Source organism: Urocitellus parryii, chromosome 6 (assembly GCF_045843805.1).
Source record: "Urocitellus parryii isolate mUroPar1 chromosome 6, mUroPar1.hap1, whole genome shotgun sequence".
NCBI lineage: Eukaryota > Metazoa > Chordata > Mammalia > Rodentia > Sciuridae > Urocitellus > Urocitellus parryii.
The window spans coordinates 124,398,506-124,422,467 of NC_135536.1; the positions used below are offsets into that span (position 1 = coordinate 124,398,506).

Sequence of the window (23,962 nt, forward strand, 5' to 3'; positions counted from 1 at the left end):
GAGATATAATTTCTTCACATACTCACCAACAGTATCTGTCTGTTTTATTGTAGCTATCCTAATGGGTATGATGGGGCATCTTATTGTGGTTTTAATTTCCATTTCCCTAATGAATAATAATATTGGGCTTCTTTCATGTGCTTATTAGCCTTTTATATATCTTCTTTGGAGCAGTAGCTATTCAACCATTTATCTATCTTCTTTGGAGAAGTATCTATTCAAAGTCCTTTTTCCATTTTTTAATTTATTTTTTTGTAAGCATTTGTAATGTATTCGACATGCAGGTTCTTTATCAGATATATGATTTGCAGATATTTTCTTTCTATTCTGTGGACTTTTTTTAACTTTCTTGATGGTATATCCTTTGCAACATAATAGTTTTTATATTTTGATCAATTGTAACTTATTGAATTTTTGCCCTGATTTTACACACAAGGAAACACAGGGTATAAAAGGAAGCCCTGATTTAGAACAACTTGTGTTCAGGGGGCTGTATCTCTGCCTGTTGGCTCAGCATTTTATACACAAGGAATCAATCTCTCTCTCTCTCTCTCTCTCTCTCTCTCTCTCTCTCTCTCTCTCTCTCTCTCATCTCTCTCTCATTTATTTCTTTTCCCTCACAGATTTTTTTCAACATATAATAAAGTGACAAGTAATGGCAGTGAGAAAACCAGTAGCACTATTTATCAATTTTAGGCTGTATTATAACGCATAGAGTAAATTATTAATGAATAAGACATGATAAAGGACCCCAAAGTGGCACGGAGAGCTTCTTAGGCAATAGGAAGAGCCCCACAGCTGCTGCCTTGATGGGTAAAGAGTGTGTGTGCATAGGTCAGCTTTGCAGCAGTTGCTAAAATGTCAGCTTGTTACTTTACAGATACACTGGAGTGACTCTGATCACTCTGAAAAATTGGCACGATGCTCATTGTGCACATTTTTAATAAGTATTCAAAAATATTAATGTCTAGAGAGTGATATAAATTTAGGCTGGATTAGAGATCCAGAGCCTGGTTTTTGGCATAAATTTTAATGCATCTGGGGAAAAAAGGTTGAGATCAGCATCTTCACTCAATGGTTTTGCCAAGGAAGCCCTGACTTGGAACGATGCTCTTGTGTTCAGGGGCTGCGCCTCTGCCTGTTGGCTCAGCATCTACTGGGGTTCTGGCCACATCTGCATTGCCACACAGGCATTAGGGCTTCGGTACAGTCTGTAGTAATTTTGGAATTACTGTCTTGAAGGATATATCTGTGCATAGCTGACTCACCACTTCTCAAATTTAAATTATTAGCCACTAAATATGATCTTCTGGTAGTTTTTCTTTCCCATGGGTATAGACTATATCAGGGTATCTTGCCAGCACTAGAATATTCTTTAACAGAACTACAAAAAAGACTTTTATGTAGTCTTTAAGATGCACATCAAGTAGTGAAAGCCTTTGTATAGAAGAATATGTTTATTTGTCTGACAATTCTGGTATTTACTCATGTTCTGAGGTCCCCCACCACCACTTTGGTATCCTTAACATTGGTAGTTCTAATTCTTCCTTGCCTGAAGAAATCCTAATCCACCATGAGCATCTCAGGCAACAGAGGTAAAGCCTTTCTCAACCATTTCATTCACATGCCCAGGAATATAGGTGTATCCCCAGGGTAGCACATATTTCACCTTTACCAAGGTGGTATATGAGCTAGTTGACTAGAGCTTTGATTATTCTCTCATTTCCTCCTTGTTGCTTTCTCTACTCACTCTTCCCACCTCAGAATAGGATCTAGGGGGCACATGCAGAATGCCTCAAAGCTTTGCTGATGTGAAGTGGCATTTTACTTTTATCCAGTGGATATGTTGCTGACCAACACAGAAGAAAAGGCTACATTTTCTTAATACTAAATTCTGTGCCATGCCTGTATTGGTAAATTTCCAGAGATTCATGTGTTTTTGAATATTCTCTTCTTAAAGGTCTTTACAACCTACAAGGGTTTGATTATATGGTCTGTCTGCCGTTATCCCCCTTGTTCCAGGGGCAAGTTTCCCAACAGAGTGTCAGTGGTGCTTTATTGCATGGGTGTCAAGTTCAGCTTCTGTTGGAACAGCTTCACTGAATATGTGTTTTCAAAATATTAAGACACATGACTTGGAAAATGGAAAGTTGGGAAATGCAGTCAGTTTCATTGTCATTCAAAAAACCTCTGTTGCTTTTCCCTGGGACAGCATTAAACATTGTCGTTGATAATATAAGGATTGGCAATAAGACTTACTCAGGCCAATGGGATGTGACAGGAAGTATGTGTAGCTCTAATATTCAATAAGTATATTGAATATTTTGTGTACTAAACTCAGCTAAAAAGTCACATAAATAAACTAAGTATTCCTATTTTTAATTCTTTTTGTATATAAGTGATTTAATTCATAACCTGTCATTGTTTAGGCATTTATGTACATGTTGCTATATGTGAAAAAAAATACATGATTTCACAAATTTAACCCTGGGAACTGTACAGCTTACTAAAGAAGATATTATTATGGTATACACTCAAAATTAGACTTTTAATAAGAAAGAAAATAATTCAAGAAAATGATCATTTACACTTGGAGGGATGAAGAAGAAAGGAATCATGGAAGATGTAGCATTTGACCAAGGCCTTGAAATATGGATGGGAGAAGACATTATTTTAAGAACAGTGAGTTTGAATCAGTAGAGTCAGGAAATACAGACAATTATTTTGTGTCTGGGATAGCAATGAGTTTCAATGCTGTGCTTCTGAAATGTGTGGAGGGAGCAGTGTCAGGGGCCTAGAGATAGCAAACCCTGTGGCGAGGGTCCTCAAATAGCATATCATGCTAGTGTTCCATATTTACACAGAATGGAATGTAAAACAACAGAGCTGTACTAAATCCATAGAGAGGGAAGCCTCATTCCATTAATGGTATTTCAAAAATTGGTTGTGTATGGAACAAAAAGCCATACTTTTATGTTGTGTGAAACTCATAATCGCCAACTCTCAAAATAAGTTTGCAGATAGATTGTGAATTTTTATAAGCCTAAAAATCAAAAGAAGTGAAATGGATAAATGCAATCACATGCAAAAATTTAAGCATCTACATGGCCTCCACTTAAAACTATTTTAAGTTTTAAAATGAATAACTAGGAAAATACTTGCAGATGATACAAGTAAGGATTAGTATATGAAAAACTAAGTGAAAGGTAAAAACAGTAAGAGGGAAAAGAAATGAGAAAAAAATAAATAATTATGAGAAAATAAGATTAAATACAGAGGACAAGCAAAATATTTAAAGAAATCAATCAAAGGGACACATTTGTTTCTCATGAGAATTAGCAAAAGTGAAGAGATGTACATTACTATCATGTTTGCAAGGCAAGATAGGTGCTTTTGTAAAGTGCTGATACTGTCAGGGTACATTGGTATGATTCTTTTGCAAAGATATTTGATAATGTATATGAAAGCCTTAAACACTGGCTTAGCAAGTTATCTTTTGGCATATTCATCCTAAGGAAATAAGCCTAAATGGATCAAAAGAGCTCTGCTCAAAGATATTTAGTTTTATAAAAATGGAAATCACCTAAATCTATAGCATTGAGGAATTGGTATTTATAAACTATAGATTTCATGTGTATATATTTGATGGAAATTTTGAAATTGTGTTTACAGTTTTTAACAACCATGAAAATATTTATGTGATGATGATGATGTGATACATGCATTGATCAGAGAAGAAACACACACACACACACACACACACACACACACACACGAAAAGACTGGAAGAAATTCCCCAAATTGTTAAACTTTGTGTTGAGTTTATTAAGTGATTTTTTTTCTCTTTTATATAATCCTGGCTGAAAGTGTAGTTGATAATAAAATAGGAAGCCAGGGTATAAAACCATTCATCTTCTACATAAAGGTAATAGTTTTATGAGTGAATCAGACTGCAAATGAAAAGAATGCAGGGACAAACACAGACAGAGACATGGAACAACTTCTGGAAAATGCATGTATTTGGGGGAAGGAGAATAGGACTCTGTCAGTCTTACAGACGAAGGAATAAGAAAGGCAAGGTCTCCTGAAGCTAAGAATAGAGGCAATCTCAGGCAAAGTGGACCACCCATCAGCAAAAGAGGGAGGAGGGTAACGGAAGTTGGCAATTGGCAAGGCCACTGAGTTTTCATGGATGGAACTTCAAGCAGTTTTATGAGAATCCAGGAAATAAAAGACAAATATAACACTAAACATGACATCCCAAATGGGCTATCTTCTCACTCTTTAATAGCGGTAGTGGTAGAATTCTAAGATGTGCTTTCAGAATGAAGCAATAAGGTTTATTGCTAGATTCTGCATATAAGAAAATGGGCAGAGGCTGGGGAAGTAGCTCAGTGGTAGAGTGCTTGCCCATCCTGTGCAAGACGCTGGCTTTAATCCCCAGCACCTCCCAAAGGAAAGAGAAAAGAAAAAGAAAACAGACAAGTATTTCTCTAAGGATCTCCTTAGTACCTTTTCTGTGGCCAGAAAGAGCTTCTCAGTGTATATTGTTGATCTCCATGGAACTGAACTTCTCTGCCCCTCTAGTTCTCAGGATGCCCTTGAACTACTACAGTTGGTCTAGGGTCAGTGCCTCCAGTACCTATGCTCAGAGTCCTCTGGATGACTGACAAAAGTTGTTTTGCCCAGTAAGTCTTAAGTCGAATCTCCCTTGTCAACAATGGATGAGAAGGGGACAGTCATCCATGAAAAAATAAACAAGGTATTTGGCGTTATTCTGTATTCTAAGTTTAAAACTTCCCCCAAAGTTTCCCCAGGGACAGTTCCCAGCTGAGCATTTAGCCTTAGAAGACTATCCTCATTAGTCAGTCAGTCTATCTTTAAAAATAGACTGATGTACACTCCCTTTTCACTTCTATAAATACATTCAGGCGGATAGAAGCAAACCCCTGGGTTGTGGATTGACCCTCAGTCCTTGGGCTTTCCTGATGCATGCTGTTGACCTGTGGAAGTCAAAGCAAAACCATGTCTGTTTAGTCTCTTCACCAGAATAATATCCTTGTTGGTTTACTACAGGTGCCTATCCTCGACTCTCACTGAGTTTTCGGCTGAAGAGAAACATTGGATACTTCATCCTTCAGACTTACATGCCCTCTATACTGATCACTATCCTCTCGTGGGTGTCTTTCTGGATTAACTACGACGCATCTGCAGCTCGAGTTGCCCTTGGTAGGTGCTGCTTTTAACCAGTATCTAAACTGCGAAGTGACCATGTCATTATGGTATTAAGGGAGTTTAAAGGCTATGGTTCAGTGACGACTTTTTGACATCCCGACACCAGTCTTGTCCATATAGTTACTTTTTTTTTTTATCTTGAAACACTAATTTCATGCACGATTCCCTTGATGTGTTAATTTAATTATAAGGCTCAAATGTGAATTTTCATGCCCATGAAAGGGAAAATATGCTTGCAGAATATTTGCATAATACAACTATTTTTGACACTAATTTTAAAGCTAGGATTAACATCTCCTGCTCAAAATTATTCCATGGCCCAGAAAGCAGACTTGATTAATTGTGTATTCTTTTTTAAGTAAGAAAAATAGTCAAATACTATAGCATATAATTGGAATTACACAATTTAATGAACATTAAAATAGGCAATTAGATTCTGAGCGGTTCCCAAGAATCTTAGTGATCTTTTCTGACCCTTGGTTATTTGGCAACTGGATTATTAGCTGGTGTACAATATATCCTATAGGTTCCAATATTATCTTTAATATTGATTTTTAAGGGAAGGCTTATAGTTTCAGAAGCACCCTCTACTCAGCTAATTATTATGAAACTTCATGAACAAAATAAGTATTTGAATACATTTTAGGCAAGTACAGAGCTGATGAACAGTCTCCAGGCCATTCATCCTTTGGGTGGGGTTGGATTTAATTCCTGAAAGTGAAATTAGCAACAGTACTTTTAAAATTGATGGAAAAGCATTATCAACAATCTTGCTGATAAAGTAGTTAACAGAAAAGCATAAAAATTCAGGGTTCAAATTTTCTCATCTTGCATTCATTTTCCTGTTTATCAACATTCTTCAGGACCTTACATTGATTATCTTTTTTTCTGAGAGAGAGAGAGAGAGAGAGAGAGAGAGAGAGAGAGAGAGCACGCGCGCGTGTGTGTAAATGTCCTAGACTTAAGCTATGTGATTTACACAGTTGTGTCTTGAAGATTAGACTTTGTCCCTAGGAAATAGCACACAAGTATAGTTTAAGGGAAAAAATCAGGGAGCTGTTCCTAAAGGTGTTTAGGTGAATTTAAAAAAAAAAAAAAAACTTTAAAATGTCAAAAAACTAAGAAGAACCTTGTATGAATTGTTATGTATTTCTAATGAGTATGGCAAGCAAAATTCTCTTTAAAAATTCTCTAGTAGTTCTCCACAGCTGGAAGTGAATGCATTGTAACCTCAGTCTTATGTAGGTTTTACTTGGTTTTCATTTTAATATTTCTAGATTACTCTTTGTTAAACCATTTTCATTTTTCTCATTTGCAAAAGTCAGATGTACAGTGAATTTGTAAAATTTCCAAATTTTGTGGAACCGTGTGCTTATACAATTTTAGGTTGTTCCTTTTAAGAAAAGCAATACAAAACATGTAAATGCAAGATTGCTGGGTCCTCTCCCCAGACCTAGAAGAGGTCTGTGCAAGTGGAGAACTGGAGCTGAAACTACTTTAGCTTCAGAGTGAATATCTGCAGGGACTTTGTGATTAACTGCAGACATTAGAGAAATATGAGCACCAAAGAGCCATAATTATCTGGCATCATCAGGGGTGAGGTGTACTGAAAGTGTCAATCTCTTAAGTTTCCCAGCTACTACAAATTCTATACCTTCTTACTTGTAAAATATTGTCTTCCACAATATGAAACAAGATAAAACAGGTAATCTATCCAAAATGGGTTGTAATCAATCCAACCTCATTATGATATATGACAGTAGATTCTACATTTTCTTGACACAGCATTATTATTTCAGGCCTAAATTATGTCTCTGTGGCTTTGTGAGGATGAAGAAATGTTCTGGATGGATTTCCTAAGGTTTCACCACTAGAGTACTATCAGTTTCTTCCAGGTTAGAGATCAGAGATGCAGGCTGAGGGGCAGGAGTGAGTAGGTATTTATGAGTCATTAACTTGAGGCCCAGAGGTCAAGAAAAAAAGCCATGATCACAGGGCTGCAGGTCCAGTAGGTCCAGTCCTGCTCTCAGCCTTGGACAGCACACTTATCCCCTCTGTCCCTCCCAGCAGCATAAGATCTGTCTTAAATCTGTCTGCAGGTATAGAACCCAACTGGCTAAGGAAAATATGTCATAAGGTCAGGAATATAGAATATCATCATCATCATCATCAAAACAACAGCAGCAAAGATAAGGCTGAAACTTACCAAATGCATTCTCTGCTAAGGCTGTTAGTGTAATCACCTATTCTGCAGAAGATCCATTGCAGAAGAGGCAGATCCACTGCTCCCATTTTGCAGAGCAGGAATATGAGGTACAGAGAAACTAAACGAATGGTATAAAGTCACAAAATTACTAACAGTCACAAGAGAGATGTCAGTACAGTTACTCTAACTCTAGGGCCTCTCCCTTAACCACTGTAGGTGCTCTTGTCCTCCCTTATCTTTGCTTCCCCTTTCTGCCGTTTTACTTAGCCACATCAACTGTGATCTGAAAATATTCAACTAGAAATAAACAGTTCATGTTTTAAATAACTTTTATTACAACATATTATTATAATTGTTCTCTTTTATTATTAAATATTGTCACTAATCTCTTAGTGTGTCTAATTTATAAATTAAAACATTGCCATAGGTGTGTACATATAGGAAAATCTTAGAGGTTAGCACTATCTATGACTGCAGGCATCCACTGTTTGTCTCGGAATAGATCCTTGTGGATGAAGGGGGACTACTTCATTCCTAATGTGCCAATAGATACAACATTGAAGAGTTATTTGGTCTACTGCATTGTAAACACCATGGATTTTTTTAAAGGAAAAATAAAGCTAAGCAAGTATAATTATAATAATAATAATAATTATTATTATTATTTTTATTATTGGATCCTGCTATAAGAGGATATGGCCATGGTTATCAATTTGGGTTGGAGAAATCTCCATTCTACCATCTCCTCCCTGATCATCTTGTTTCACATCATGCTTTTGAAACACTTGGAGTGCTGTTTGCATTCATCCCAGAGGGTTGCACTATGGTAAATACATCTGATTTCCAAATGAGGTCATGACAGTGTAGCGTCTGCACAGACAGAGGGGTGCTTAGCAAGGACCTTTATGGGATGTTTTCCCTTGGACTCCAGGCACTGAAGAACCTAGAACTGACAGGTGGGGGTTAGGGGCCGACTGGAGGCTTGTTCCAATGTTTCCAGCGGTGCTCAGCTGCTCTATACACTGCAAGACTTTATGCTTCTGTTTCCCAGGATCTGACCCCCAGAGATATTGAACTGGTAGTGTTAACAACCACCACACTGTGAAACATTGTCATAAGAGGGTCTCCCTCAAAACCTTGAAGTCCAGTGATTGGTAAATAACAGTATCTGTGTTTTAAGGGTGGAATTGTATAGTAATATAATTTAGGTCACATTATTTGGATCAAAAGAAAGAGAAATAAAATGTTTTGATTATATGATGCTCATAAAAGCTACTTTTATTTCATAGTGATATTTATACATGCAGTTTTTTAAATAAAGTATTTCATTAGCATAATCTAAATGAGAAATAAATTGAGGCTAGCAATCAGTGGAGAATCATACCAGCCTGGTAAGTGTACAAAGACTATGAAAGCCACTACCACCCCGCCAGTGCTCTAGTCAGATGTGTCTCCTTAGAAGGTAGTTTAAGTCCAGGAAACCTAAAGCCACTGAAGAATTGTTTTCTGAGATGTTGTTAGTATTAATGCCAGTTACCAGTTATTAGCACATAACCAGTGCTTTTTAGACATTGTCTTTAGACTTCTTAATAGCAACTGATAATTGAGTTGGAGTTGGACTTTGGGTCTGTGCCATGTCACTCTGCTATCCATGCTGTGAAACACTATAGTACCTTACTCTCCATAATATCTTAGATAGCAAGTAAAACAGAAGAAAAATTTTGCAAATGTAGACTGAGAGTTCATATGAGCCCCAACTGGAAAGTCAGGAGCACTGTGTTAGTTCATTTTTCATTGCTATACCCAAATACCTGAGGCTGGGTAATATGTAAAAAAAAGATATTTATTTAGCTCACTGTTTAGTAAATGTTAAGAGCATGGGAGCAACTTCTGCTCAGCCCTGATGAAGTTTACCTTGACAACCTCACAACTTTACCTTGATGGCATCAAGGTGGTAGTACACCTGAGAGGAAGAGGCCACATGGCCATATGGGAAGCTAGAGAGCAGGGAGGGGTCAGTTTTGCTCTTTTAGAATGACCCACTCTCTCAAGAACCAAGGTGTCCCATGAGACTACTTAACCCCTTCTGAAATCAGTTCTCCAACCACCCAACAAACTTGCACAAGGCCCCACCCTTTAAAGATTCCACAATTTCTTAACAGTGCCATTCTGGGGACCAAGCTTTCAACATATGACACTTTAGGGGTGGGTACAGTCAAGCCATACTCAACCTATAGCAGCCATTCACTAAAGAGTCTTATTAAAGTAATCCTTGATCCTGTGCTGGTGGACGTAGGGCCAGATCACAGCCCACACTCCTCAGGATCTCACTGACCAGGCTGAGATCCTGTGAGATTGGCTGATTTGTCCTCATCTAGGTTTTCAGCCCATTTCCTGGTGATATCTACTGAGGCCTGTGTACACATTCCCATTCAAACTTCTCAGCTAGAGAGGCAGAGTACCAATTAAAGAAAAGCATTCAGCCTTCCCAAATCCATTTGGAAGGGGGAAAAAATAGTAGCAGCAGCAACATTACAAAAATTTTGAATAATGTCAAGAACGCTTAATTTTGTAGCATTTGTATGGTGTTTTTTTTTCATTTATTTGTAAACTGTAATTATCCCATTGCCATGTTCAAATTTTAAAAAGTCCCCAGGTGCACATGAATGTGATGTTAAAGGAAACTCTTAAAATATTCTAACATCTTAGATTTCCATACATTCCATAAGCAATCGTGGTTTGCAGTAACACATAAAAATAGCTTCCCCATTCTTCAGTTCTCTTCTCTGCTGTTAGTAGCAGTGCAGAGCTCGGTGGAGAGAGAGAATTTGTTGGAGATAAGGACTTGGCTCTCTTCCCTGCTCTTCAGCTTCTCACAGGCAAACTGAGCTCTGTAGTCTCGAGGTCCTCCCACAGGACACAGAGGCTCAGAATTCATGCCTCTGAAGATGGAGTAGGAAACCAGAGGGCTTCAAACTAAGATGCTTCACATATGGCTGTGTGTATAGTGGCCTGGGCTGTGACTCAGAACCTCTGTCTTGGGATTGCTGACCTATCAGGCTTGCACTGCATCTCACAATCGGGTACAATAGTTAATTTTTAGCTTACAGGGATTGAACAAGTCTATTACCGTGTGAGGGGAAATTGTAAAATATGGCTCTTAGGTTTAAAGACTAAACTGAGTTTCATTAGGGAAACAGTGAGATCATTCACACAATACTATATAAATAACTCAGCAAAATTACAAAAACAAATTTTAAAGAACTTGATCAGTTGTCACAGAGTATGACAAGATTCTATAATATGAGCAATACCATTACCCCTTGATATAAGCAAACCTTTCCTGAACAGGTTATGTGTAGTACAGACTCTTGATTAAGGAAGGAAATAAATGACTGTGAGATGGTCAGTCCTTGGGAACTTTGCCCTACTGCTTCCTTATCTTTGAGCTGATAAGTGGACCTCATCCAAAATGACATATTATAATGATGATGATAATGGTAATAATAATAATAATAATAATAATAATAGTTCATTTTCTCATTTCTCTTGCTTCCAGTTGACATTGAAGTTGCGATTTATTTCTCCTGACAAGCATCATTATCTGTCTTCTCTCCAACCATTGACCTCATCCTATTCATTCTTCTTCCTGGGGCTTTCTTATCAAGACACTTATTGCTTTATGTTGAATTCTGGATGATTTTCATTTCTTTGAACATTCATAAGGAGCACATTCTTTCTAGCTTCCCTACATATCTATCCTTCCATTCTCAAACATCCATTCTCTTTATTGGTAAAGTGTGTTGGAGGCAATGCCCCCACATGGTCTCACTTCCCCAGAGTAGAGATGTAACCCTGCTGTTATGAAGTGTGACAATGCTGTCTACATGACACACTGCAAGCTCCGTTGGTTCCAGTTGCCCAGTAACATTCAGTCATGTTATCCAAGTGCTTTAAGGTATTTGAGAAAACATAAAAAGGGAAAACAGGGGCAGCAAAACCACAACCACTCATAGCTCTGTTTGTTTCCTAGGGATCACAACTGTGCTGACGATGACAACCATCAACACACACCTTCGGGAAACTTTGCCCAAAATTCCCTATGTCAAAGCCATTGACATGTACCTGATGGGCTGCTTTGTCTTTGTGTTCCTGGCCCTTCTGGAGTATGCCTTTGTCAACTACATTTTCTTTGGAAGAGGCCCTCAAAGGCAGAAGAAGCTTGCAGAAAAGACAGCCAAGGCGAAGAATGACCGTTCAAAGAGTGAAAGCAACCGGGTAGGCCCCCCACCCCTGCAGCACAACAGTTACTGAATTTACCTGCATGACATTTGAATGCCAGTTGTGTGGGCTCCTTGATCATAATCTGAAATGTTTCTTTGTGCAAGTCACCGAGTTCACATCAAACCCATGTTAGTACAGATGCTGGAGAAGTTAGCATCTTCCCAATTTCCTATAAAAAGAACAGAATGGGTAGATCCGGAATGAATGAAACTTTGGAGCATGGGGCTCAAACTTAATGTATGGAAGCATCTCTCCAGGATGATTCAGTATTCCAGTTGTAAAATTACTGATTTGAACGTTAGCCTGCTATGGCTCCAGGCAGTATAGTAGACAGACATGGCACTTACCACCCTTCTTCTGGCCCACAGTTCCCTGGAGAAAAATCCAAAGTGCACAATGAGGAGGCTGGGGTTGTGGCTCAGCAATAGAGCACTCGCCTAAGCATGTGCAAGGCACTAAGTTCGATCCTCAGCACTACATAAAAATAAATAAATAAAATAAAGGTATATAAAAACAAAGAACACAATAAGTGAGCAGGGCTCTGTGCAGGTGGTTTTGGGGAGGAGCTGGGTGTATTCCACAAAATGTCAGGGCTGGTTGTACCTCAACAGCAGTGGCCCAGGAGGACGAGGAGGACATACTGCCTTGGGAAGCCCTGGGCTCTCTCCCCAAGAGAGCACCAGAGCACAAGCCAGGTATGCCTCCTTCACCCAGCTCCTCATGCAGTTGCATCCTTCTAATCACAAAGTGACTTTGTCATTAAATATCACTTCAATTTATTTTAAATGAAAGCAGTGGTTTATTATAATTGCAAACAATATTTTAGTGAAAGCATATTGTAGTTTCTAGATAATTTTTCTTTTTCATCAACTAATTTATTTATTTTAATTATATATATATATATATATATATATATATATATATATATATATGACAATAGAATGCATTTTGATTCATTGTACACAAAAGCAACACAACTTTTCATTTCTCTGGTTGTACATGATGTAGTGTTGCACCATTTGTGCAGTTATACGTGTACCTGGGATGATGATGTCCATCTCATTCTACCATCTTTCCTGCTCACATGCCTCATCCCCACTCCACCTTCCCCTTTGCCCCACCAAAGTTCCTCCATTTGTCCCATGCCTCCCCCATTAAGAATCAGCATCCACTTATCAGAGAGAACATTCAGGCTTTGGTTTTTTTGGGATTCACCTACTTTGCTTAGCATGACATTTTCCAACTCCATCCATTTCCCTGCAAATGCCATAATTTTTTTCTCTTTTAATGCTGGTATATATACACAATATCCCATTGTGTATATATACCAGAGTTTCTTTTTACATTCATCTATTGAAGGGTATCTAGGTTGCTTCCACAGTTTAGCTGTTGTGAATTGAGCTGCTATGAATATTGATGTAGCTGCGATACTACAATATGCTGATTTTAAGTCCTTTGGGTATAGACGGACCAAAGAGTGGGATAGCTGGGTCAAATGGTGGTTCCATTCCAGGTTTTCTAAGGACATCATTATCCCAGGTACACATAATATTTCCATACTGCTCTCCAGACAGATTGCACCAATTTGCAGACCCACCAGCAATTTCCTTTTCCCACACATCCTCGATAACATTTATTGTTGTCTGTATTTATGATAACTGCCATTCTGACTGGTATGAGATGAAATCTTAGAGTAGTTTTGATTTACATTTCTCTAATTACTAGAGATGTTGAACATTTTTTCATATATTTGTTGATCAAATGCTCCTCATAGAGGAAAAAGTAGTCCTAAATCTTCATTATGTCGGATTAGGCCCTGACTTCATTAACAAGATTCCTAAAGCGCAAGAAATAAAATTAAGAATTAATAAATGGGATTGACTCAAACTAAAAAGCTTCTTCTCAGCAAAAGAAATAATCAATGTAAACGAAGAGAGAGCCTACACTTTGGGAGCAAATTTTTGCCACGCCCATCAGACAGAGCACTAATCTCCAGGATATATAAAGATCTCAAAAACCTTAACACCAAAAAACCAAACAACATGATCAATAAATGGCTTAAGGAGCGGAACAGACACTTCTCAGAAGAAGACATATATTTGATCAACAAAGATATAAAAAAATGTTCAACATCTCTAGATAATTTTTCTAATTGATCATTTCACTTCTTTCATTCCCTCAAATCCTCAAGAATATATTTCAACTTGTTTACAGATTGGCCTTGTTCCTACGTTTCTTTTGGTTTTTAAAATTCCCATTGTTAAAGCTTCTTCTGTCTCAAGACTGTGGAGATTTCCCTGCACTTTCCCATTCCATGGTGGGTCCGCCCCTCACAGGGAGTGAGCAGCTCCTTGGAGTATTGCCTGTGCCGGTGGCCCAGAATAGTCTGCAAATGTTCATGAATGAATGGAGGCATGTTAAATGAATGTAAATGGCTCCCTTCCTTTCAGCAAAACATAAATAGAGTTGGTCTGAAAAACCCAGGATCTGTGAATAAAACTAGGCTTTCTATAGGCAAAATTATCTTGAATTTCTTACTGAAAAATATACTCAGTACCATACTGCTATGTTTCTAAAGAGGTCTGCATCCTACTATGAATACACAATTTGCTTTGGCCGTGCTGTTTCCAAGGAAACTAGAATTCGTCACATCATTATTGTTTCCATGACAGAGGCACACATACACACACATACAAATACAATGCTGTCTCTCCAAATTCCTTCTCTATTTAAACAAATTATGAATTTTTTTCCTTTTCTCTAAATTGAAGCTGTTTAGAATGGTCCAATTGTTGTGCTGCAGAAATACCTTTTTAAAGAGTGAAGCATGAAATTTTAAACAAAAAGACAAAAAACAAACATCTCTAACATCCACTGAGAAAATTAGCAGAATATAGACACAATATATTATAAATCAGATGCAAAGGAAATTTTCACTTGACTCATGAATCCATTTTTTGTTCTTCGTTTGTCAAAAAGTTTGCTTCTCTGTTTTCCCAGAGGTTTTGGTAACCCTTTAAATGTTGGTATTTTTCAAAAATCTGTAATTGTTAATCAGCTCCTAAGATGTGAAGTCAATGTGAAAATGTATGTATTCTAATTTTTGATGCATACTTAATGCTTTTAAAGATAAGGACTAAAAAATTGTTCCTGACTCACCTAAAAATGCAGTGGTAATTTTTAAGTAGAAATTAACAACCCAAAAAGTTTATATCAAGTCATAGGGAAGAATATAAGAAAAGTGGGAAAAGTATCAGAGACCTTATGCAAAACAAAAGTGTCACTATACATACAGGAAAATAACTTCAACTGTCTTTTGCAAATATTGAGTCATTAATTTTTCCTCTAACATGTGGGATTTTTATCAGTGTGGCCAGCGATAGCCTGTAGCTTTTCCCTGATAGCTACTGGCTCTGCAGTAGGGACTCGGCTTATCTCTGTCTTTTCTGAGACCCCTGAGGCATGTCAGGGTGAGGAAGTAGCCTTGTGGCATTGTAGGCTCCAATAAGGAAACTAAACCACCAGTAACAGCCTCTAGAACTGTAAATTTATTGACCCTCCTGAGAGACCATGAATAAATTTTCCTTATATGTAGTGTCATGCCATATTCTAACTCAGTAATTGATCCATGGATGTTTGAAATGTTTGCATACTCACATAATTCCTCCTTAATCCAGTGATCTAATGTAAGCCCTGACTTTAAGTGATTTGTGCTTATGGTGTATTTGTTCCTGAGTTGTTTCTGTACCCAAGAATTAGTCTTTAGTTACAATGCACACATTATAGTTACAAGCCTTGTGGTATTTTCCAAGTTGTCCAGTTGGTATTTAAATTTCATAAGATGTCAGGAAGTCAAAATTCCTGTCAAGAAATCAGAACCACAGATTCAATACCATTCCTAATAAACAGCAAGATCTTGTTCCTTACATGACAAATCCTGTCTTATTCTTCTAAAACTAGAATCTTAACTGAAGCTGGAAGGTAAGTAGAGACTGAGAGAGCCACTATATGGCATTCCAGAGACATATTCCCTGAAAAAGGTCAAAGACCCCTCTGTGTATTCTGGATATTCTGGATAAGATATTAGTTTTTTGTTGTTGTTGTTGTTTTTTAAAGATTTGCACCTGTCAAGGTTCTAGAGCAGGAAGAAAAACTTCATTGAAGTCGATGATTCTAATCATAGTAGATATGAGATGGACCCTTGAACATAACAAATATTCATGAAATGTTTTAAATTGAAAGTCATTTGTCATTCTATATAGGGAATTACAGAATTCATATTTCACCACAGTCACTTATTTCTATTTTAAGACCTACATTATAGATGATAGAAAATGATGAGCATCTCTTTTGGAAATGTTTGTTTAAAATATTTAGTTTCTAAGATTTAACACATTTTAATAACCCTGTAATCATTTCAGGAAAAAAATTTGCAGGTGATTTTCATGTAAATTTTCTATACTTTGTTCACTTTTTAATGACACCATGTGAGTGTAAAACTATAAGGAGCCAAACTGTTTCCCAATAAGATCGTATTAGTTATTATACATTTACGGTATTTTGCATGCTAGAATAAGGCTTACCTGCACTATTGTTTCCAAATGTCTATCTACTCCGAAATAAGAATAATGCGAATTTCCAACAGTTCCCCAGTCCTATGGCACGTAAGACAGCTACAAACGATTCATAGAAGTCCAATGCATTCAAGAGCTTTTTAGTTTTGCAAATAATCAGTGAGATTCATAAAGAATTGGATGTAGCTTCCCTCAGGTGAAGCTTACCTCACTAGAGTTCAAAGGCAAATACAAATATACAACATGGACCACAAAGTCTTGGGACATTGATGCATGCAGATTTATCACTAAATCTTGAAAACTCAACCCAACACGCAATTGGCCTCATTTTTATGTGTTCTCCACTCACCCTGTGCAGTCTCTGAGATCACCATATATGTTCTCATCCCTTTGCCAGCTGTTACCCTGTTCTCTCTACCTGAACATCTTTCTTCTTGCCCAATGTCTTCCTCTCCTTCAATCTCAAGGCAATCATTTTCCTTTACGGCATTTTCCTTGATTTTTTCCCCCTACCATTTGTCTGAATTCTGCCTGTCACTCCATACAGCAAACACGGACTTTGTTCCCGTTTTTCCAACTTCTGAGACACATTCTCTGTGCCTGTGAAATGAAAATACTTATATCCCTTGTGCCCACCAAGCCTTCCCCATTTTGTAGTATCCAATTCCTGGCATGTACCAAAATACACATGGTATGATTCCCAGGTGGCAAATGTTCATGTAACATGTATCCATGAAAGTGTGGCCTTTGGTTCCACCTGACTGGAGGTGTTTTTGTTTTTGTTAGGTTTGGTTTGGTTTTGTCTTTCCAATTTCCTAGTGAGAAGAGACAGGAAAACTCACAGATGTCATGTTTTGGGGTTTTTTAAAGTTCCTTTTTCTTTGGTACTGGGGATTGAACGTTGGGGTACTTAACAACAGAGCCACATCGCCAGCCCTTTTTATGTTTATTTTTAAATTTTTACCTTAGTTCAAGACAGGGTCTTGCTAAGTTGCTTAGGGCCATGCTAAATTGCTAAAGCTGATTTTTAATTTGCAATCCTCCTGCCTCAGCCTCCCCAACTGCTGGAATTATAGGCATTTGCCACTGTACCAGGCTAAATGTCATGTTTTTAAAGCCAGGTGAAACTGAATCATTAGGATTCTTAAAGTACATCATTTCTCTAAGAAAATATATTTCTTTTCTTGGTATTTTGTTGCACAAAAAAAATGTTAATTTAGATCTCTTAGATTTTGATCAAAGAAGATTTTTCATACAGTCTTTCTGAGATTAAGATGGTATTTTAAAAATGTATTTAAAAGGCAAGATGCAGTCTTTTAAAAAATGTGTTTGCTGATTGTTCAAAGTTCTCACCTGCTAGATTCCTTGAGGGTGTGAACCTTCTCATTTTTATCTTTGTGGTCCTGAACCAGGTTCATGGTGATGGCATGTAGCAAGTGTGCAGCCATATTTTGCACGAATATTTCTGGAAAAGCCCGGGTTCCTCATGTTCATGTCTCCAGTGAGATGACCTCCTGAAGCGGACCCTGGAGCTTTCATCCCATGGTTCTATTCTTTAAAACATAAGATAGAATACAGAGAACCATTTTCTAGAGCTAAATAATATTTTACAGTTTTTGTCCCTCTCTTGAAAAAAAAACAATTTCAGTTTTCTGAGATTCCAATTAATAATATCATTATTATTGAAAAGAATAAATTCTATATTTGTATTTTAAAAATAAACATTAGTCTTCCACTTGGGGTTATTGTCTGATTCGCCCTCAGGTACATATTATTTTTAAACATATCAGCTTACCATTTAAGTAGACCTGTTTAAAATGTTGGAGACTTAAATAAGACCGAATTGAATTTGTTTAATAAATGACCTCAACTTATTTATTTTCATTAAGCAGTAACCAAAATCAGATATTTGGTGGAATGTCACCCAGATTTATTCCAGTAAACTGAAGTAATGGAACAAAATGAATTAAACAGGATCCAGCTCACTGGCTGAATTTCTTCCCCACCCCTTTATCCAGGACAAGATGTCCAGTGTGAGCCAAAGGATTCATTCCCTCGCCATCCAATTCACTTCTCTGTGGCATAAAGCAAGGTGGAAGATGCTGGGAGAGATAAAGACTAGTGAGACAGGGTTCTTTCCTGCAGAATCTTTTATTCAACTCACCTTTGCTTGGGTAAAGGCCATCTCATATGTCCATGTCCTTTTCCAGTGTCCTCCCTCTTATATCCAAAGCAGGTTCAGTTCACCTGCTTCTTGAGGAGAGTGAATGACTACTGGCATTCCACAGCTGACCCTATCAGTCCTGCTGCCAGGTCCCAGCCCAGGACACACTCCTTTCGTCTGCTCACCTGTTTTAGCCAAGCCTCAATTTATCTTGGGCTTCTCCTCCCACATCTCCTGGCACCATGAGAGAGTCTCCTGGATGATGCTTCCTGGTCCTGAAAACAGCAAACAGACTTTGTCATTGAAAAGGTTTTACTGTTCATCAATCCAGAGGAAGATGATAAAAAAGAACAGATACAGAAGTTTCAAAATCTTACTGATGTCTAACATTCCCAGTACTTTTGAGATATAGAAACATCATTAGGATTTTCCTGCCACTGTATAAAAGTAAGAAAGATATGCTTTTTTTATCATTGACCCTTACTCCCCATAATACTCTTTTGAAGGGCCTGCTCCCCAACATATGTGGACCATTTGCATCTCCAAAGCCCCAACCTGGCTGTCTTCTGTGCTAAGAGCCTGCTGAGTCCCTGAAGATCCCCACGGTGACACCCCCCATCCTATAGTTCACAGGCAACATCTTTTAGGAAAAGCAAACATCTCTGGGCTCGGGACCTGTTTGCAGCTATGTGGGTGTTCATGTTCTGAGGCTCAGTCAGAGTCAGGAGTTGAGAGGTCATGGTGGGGTCTGAATGGTAAATAACTGTCTCTCCACTCCTCACCACCCTCAGAGCTGCCAAAATATAGGATGGAGCAGGTGGTAGACAGGCATTGTGCTGTTGTGACCACAGCAAGTAACGCCATGGAGACTGCTGGCAAATACTGGGACTTGTGGCGATGGCAGGAGGGGAGCAGTTCTCCACAACTCTGGCCTTTTCTTTTCTAGAATGCCCTAAGGGGAACGGAGACCAGTCCACTGTCCCCTAACTAGGAATCTTCTCTACACTGTCTCCTCTCAAATTCAACACTTATACCAGCAAACTTGAGCTGTGCTTCAGAAATATGTCATTTTTTCTACTTAGAAATCACATTTATGTTTTGTTACCAAAAGTGTGAAGTTGGAACTCCTTAACCTGACGTACAGAAAACCTTACTGGCCTGACTCTGGTCTTCTTTCCCTAACATTACTAGATGTCCTATTATAAGACGACATGAAGATGATACTAAGCTGAGCCTGTGCCAGGACCCTTGAGTGTGAAGCTGTTATCTCCAAAACTTGAGTACCATTCCGCTAGTTTGTCTCTCTCAAAATACATTACTTAATCTTTGAACTTCTGCTTGTGGTCCTTTCCTGTTTTTGTTTGTTTGTTTGTTTTTAACTAGTGATGGGAATGAAACCCAGGTCCTGGGGCACTCTAGACAAATATTCTACCACTGAGCCCACTCCCAGTTTTCTTCAACTCATTTTTGGAGCCCACCGAAAATACATCTTTCCTCTCACCTCCTGTAGTGGTTTGGAATATTGCTGTGTCAGATTTCCACAAACTTAGGTTAAAACAGTGCCCATTTTTACCGCACAGTTCCTTAGGTCAGAAGTGCAGGTCATGGGGGCTCAGCTGGGTCCTCAGTGTGTCTGACAAGACTTACTCAAGAAGGCTCTGAGGATCAATGTGCTTCCAGGCCCATCACGGGGTTGTCCACATGCAGATCCCAGTGTTGCAGGGTGTCAGCTGTGCCTGGCCTTTGCGTCTCCTGGCTGTCCTATTCTTTCTATCAACGATAAATTGAGTCTTTCTTAGGCTGTGCATCCCTCTGTTGCTTTCATTTCTCTGACTCTCTCTTCTGCTTCTCCCTGGAGAAAGTGCTCTACTGTTCTTATGAAAACTTATGCTTCGATGGGGCCCACCTGGATAATCCAGGATAATTTATTTACCTTAACGGCTGTACACTAAAAAGTTATGTTGTAACTTATTCACAGCTTCTGGTGAGTTAGGTATGAACTTGCTGGGGGCCATTGTCGGGATTCCCTCACCTCACCTCTGCTAAGCATAGCTAAGTGACCTTTAGTGGTATTCTCAAATACATTGTACTCAACTTAGCATCTTCTTGGGTGTCCTTGTGCCAGAGCCTGAGTGGCCACTGGATGTTTGCAGCCCTTCCTGAGCCCCTGCCAACTTGCTGTCCGGAGCTATTCCACTTGGGGTCCTAGCCCCCTAGTCCTGCTCCAAGCTCCAACAAACCCCTCTCTCTCCCAAGTCAGGAGTTGTGCGTGAGTCCTCTCTGCTCACTTCACCACCCTCTCATCCAGCCCAATGTCTTTATTGAGATTAAGGGGCAATAGGAGGTGGGAAGACTCAAATTAATATAGTAACAAATTATTCCTTCACAAAATAACTAGGAATTACGGAAGAAGCCATAGATGTTTGATCTAGTGCTAGAAGAAGGGGTAGGCTTTCCACAGACAATGAAAGGGCAAGGAAGATGGCCCACCAGGCAGAGGAATGGAAGGCAGATGGGAATGGACAGAGCATGCTAGAGTGAGTGCCCAGGGAATAGTGGCAGAGGCTGAGAAGCCATGGCACAGATAGGGAAGCGATGGTCTCTTGCCAGCAAGGATTCCACTCAAGTCCCCAGCTTTGGGATGTTTCACTGCAAATTCCATGGCAGACCCACCAATAGATAGACCACTGGAATTGTCATGAGAGATCAGAAACTGTATTTAGCACAGAATAAAATGTTATTTTAAAGTTTGGCTCCATGGTAGAAAGGGACTTTAGTCAATTTTCAGTATAGCCCATAACCAGGAGGCTTCCTGCCAGGACCAGGATCTGCCAAGGAGACCCTACACAAATAAGAGTATGTATCTACTCCACCAAAGTCATTAGGAGTGTCCTTTGATCAGAGGACTATTTGCTTGCTTCTCCACAGTAATTTGGCAATTTGATCTCATCAGAAAAGGGACAAGCAAGCAGGGAGTGTAGCTCAGTGTTAAAGTGAAGTGCATGCTTATCACACACAGGCCCAGGGTTCAATCCACACCACCCTAAAGAAGAAAAGAAAAGGGGGAATTGGAATTCCAGAGAATAGATGAGTATACAGTAGTCATTTTTAAACCAGGAGAATCCAAGAGCCTCAGTGGATGCTTGAAAGCACAGATAGCACAGAAACCTGTATACACTATATGTTTCCAACACATACACAACTATAATGAAACTTAATATATTAATCAGGCACAGTAAGAGATTAACACGAACAATAACAATAAAATGATATATTCAAAGTAAGGTGAATGTTTTATTGATATATCTTATTGTACTGTATGTACCCTTCATCTTCTAGTGATGATGTTAGATGACACGGTGCCTGCATGATGAGGTGAAGTAAAGTTGATGACATCGTGATGTAATGTTAGGCTACTGTTGATCTTTTGACCACAGCTTCAGAAGGACTATTGAGTCACAAGGATGCTTGTTGAATTTGAGTTGGAGGGGGGGTGCTATGGGGCATTTTAGTTTTTACCCAGTGTATACTTATGTATGAATAGTTATAACACCTAAGTTAGGTATTAATCTTGAAAAGCATTTGTGCTTTAATTTCTTCTTCAGTAGGACTTATATCTATAATGTGAAATTGCAATTTGAAAACATCCTCTCCCCTTACTTTCTCTAATCTCTAATCTTTGTGTGCATTTTTCTTTCCTTCTTTCTTTTTTAATTTTAAATTTATTTATTCTAATTTGTTAAACATGACAGCAGGATGAATTTCAATTCATAGTACACATATACAGCACAATTTTTCGTATCTCTGGTTGTATACAAAGTAGAGTGACACCATCTGTGTCGTCATACACATACTTAGGGTAATGATGTCCATCTCATACCACCGTCTTTCCTACCCCCATGACCCCTCCCTTCCCCTCTCTCCCCTTTGTTCTATCTATAAAGTTTCTCCATTCTACCCATGTTCCCCCCACCCAATCCCCATTGTAGATCAACATCCACATCTCATCTTTTCTTCCTTCCTTCCATCCTTCCTTCCTTCCTTCCTTCCTTCCTTCCTTCCTTCCTTCCTTTTCTTCTCTTCTTTCTCTCCCCTCTTCCTTTCCTCCTTCCCTCTCTCTATCCCTCCCTCTCTCTCACTTGCTTGTTTTTTTTTTTATTATTACCAGGGTTTGAACCAGGGGTGCTTAGCCACTGAGCAACATCTGCAGCCCTTTTTATGTTTTATTTTGAGACAGGGTCTCCCTAAGTTGCCTAGGGCCTCAGTAGATACTTGAAGCTGATTTTGAACTTGTGTTGCTCCAACCTCAGCCTCCAGAGCCACTGCGGTTGCAAGTATGCACTCTGGGCCTAGCTATGAGAATTTTTTAAGTCAAGGAAATAGAGTATATAAACTGCATGTAAATGTCCAAAATGACATTTTCCTGAGTTTGACAGATATACAATTTCTCTCGGATATAAGACATGATTAGGTGACATCATTCTGTCCTAGGTTTGCATATAAAAGTTCGTTTTGTGGACATGTCAGCTGCCTCACCATGTGTATTTTTTTTTCCAATTAGGTGGATGCTCATGGAAACATTCTGTTAACAACACTGGAGGTTCATAATGAAATGAACGAGGTTACGGGCGGTGATACCAGGAATTCACCAATGACCTTTGACAACTCAGGAGTCCAGTTCAGGAAACAGAGCATGCCCCGGGAAGGGCATGGGCGGTACATGGGAGACAGAAGCATCCCGCACAAGAAGACCCACCTACGGAGGAGGTCTTCGCAGCTCAAAATTAAGATCCCTGATCTAACCGATGTGAATGCCATAGACAGATGGTCCAGGATCGTGTTTCCATTCACTTTTTCTCTTTTCAACTTAGTTTACTGGCTGTACTATGTTAACTGAGTGACTGTACTTGATTTTTCAAAGACTTCATTTAACACTGAGTGAAATATTACCCTGCCTGTCAAGTTTTTATACCTGTACACACACAGACACACACACATGCAGACACACACACACACACACACACACATACACACACACATATATACATACGCAATTGTATATATATGTGAACTTTCTCAGCATATATATAAAATACACGTGTATATGAGGATGTATGTGTATGTGTTTATACACACAGGTGTGAGCACCCATGTGTATGTCAAACAAATACACATACATATATACATTTTGCAGCTATGGACAATTTAACACAGGATGCATATTAAAGAAAGTCATAGTTTTTTTTCTTTTTTAATGAAAGGGACAAGTATCATCTAAATATTTTGCCTTGAGAATGAGGGTGTGAAACACAATATCATCCCAAAATGTGTCTTTTATTATCATAAGTTAGATGTTTTAGTTTAAAAGTCAGAAAGAAATCCTTAGTTAATCTTCAGAAACTCATACAGTGGTATCTCTAGTTTAAAATGAGTCACACACTTCACATCCTCTCTCTCAGTTTACTGAGTGAAGCCTGCTGGCTTTTCGGGTGATGGGGT

At 38.6% G+C, this 23,962-nt stretch overlaps 1 protein-coding gene across 4 annotated transcripts in view; it reads left to right on the forward strand.

Moving 5' to 3' along the window:
- Gabrb3 (gamma-aminobutyric acid type A receptor subunit beta3) overlaps window positions 1–23,360 on the forward strand; it is a 240,557-nt gene extending 217,197 nt beyond the window's left edge. For 3 of the 4 annotated variants that reach the window (XM_026402611.2, XM_026402610.2, XM_077799951.1), the window contains 3 exons: window positions 5,077–5,229; window positions 11,475–11,719; window positions 23,025–23,360. In XM_026402611.2, coding sequence (XP_026258396.1) covers window positions 5,077–5,229; window positions 11,475–11,719; window positions 23,025–23,360 — 734 coding nt within the window. Of the gene's footprint in view, window positions 1–5,076; window positions 5,230–11,474; window positions 11,748–20,056; window positions 20,065–23,024 lie in introns of all 4 variants that reach the window. The other variant, XM_077799952.1, reaches the window with a different exon arrangement.
- The last annotated feature ends 602 nt before the right edge of the window (window positions 23,361–23,962 follow it).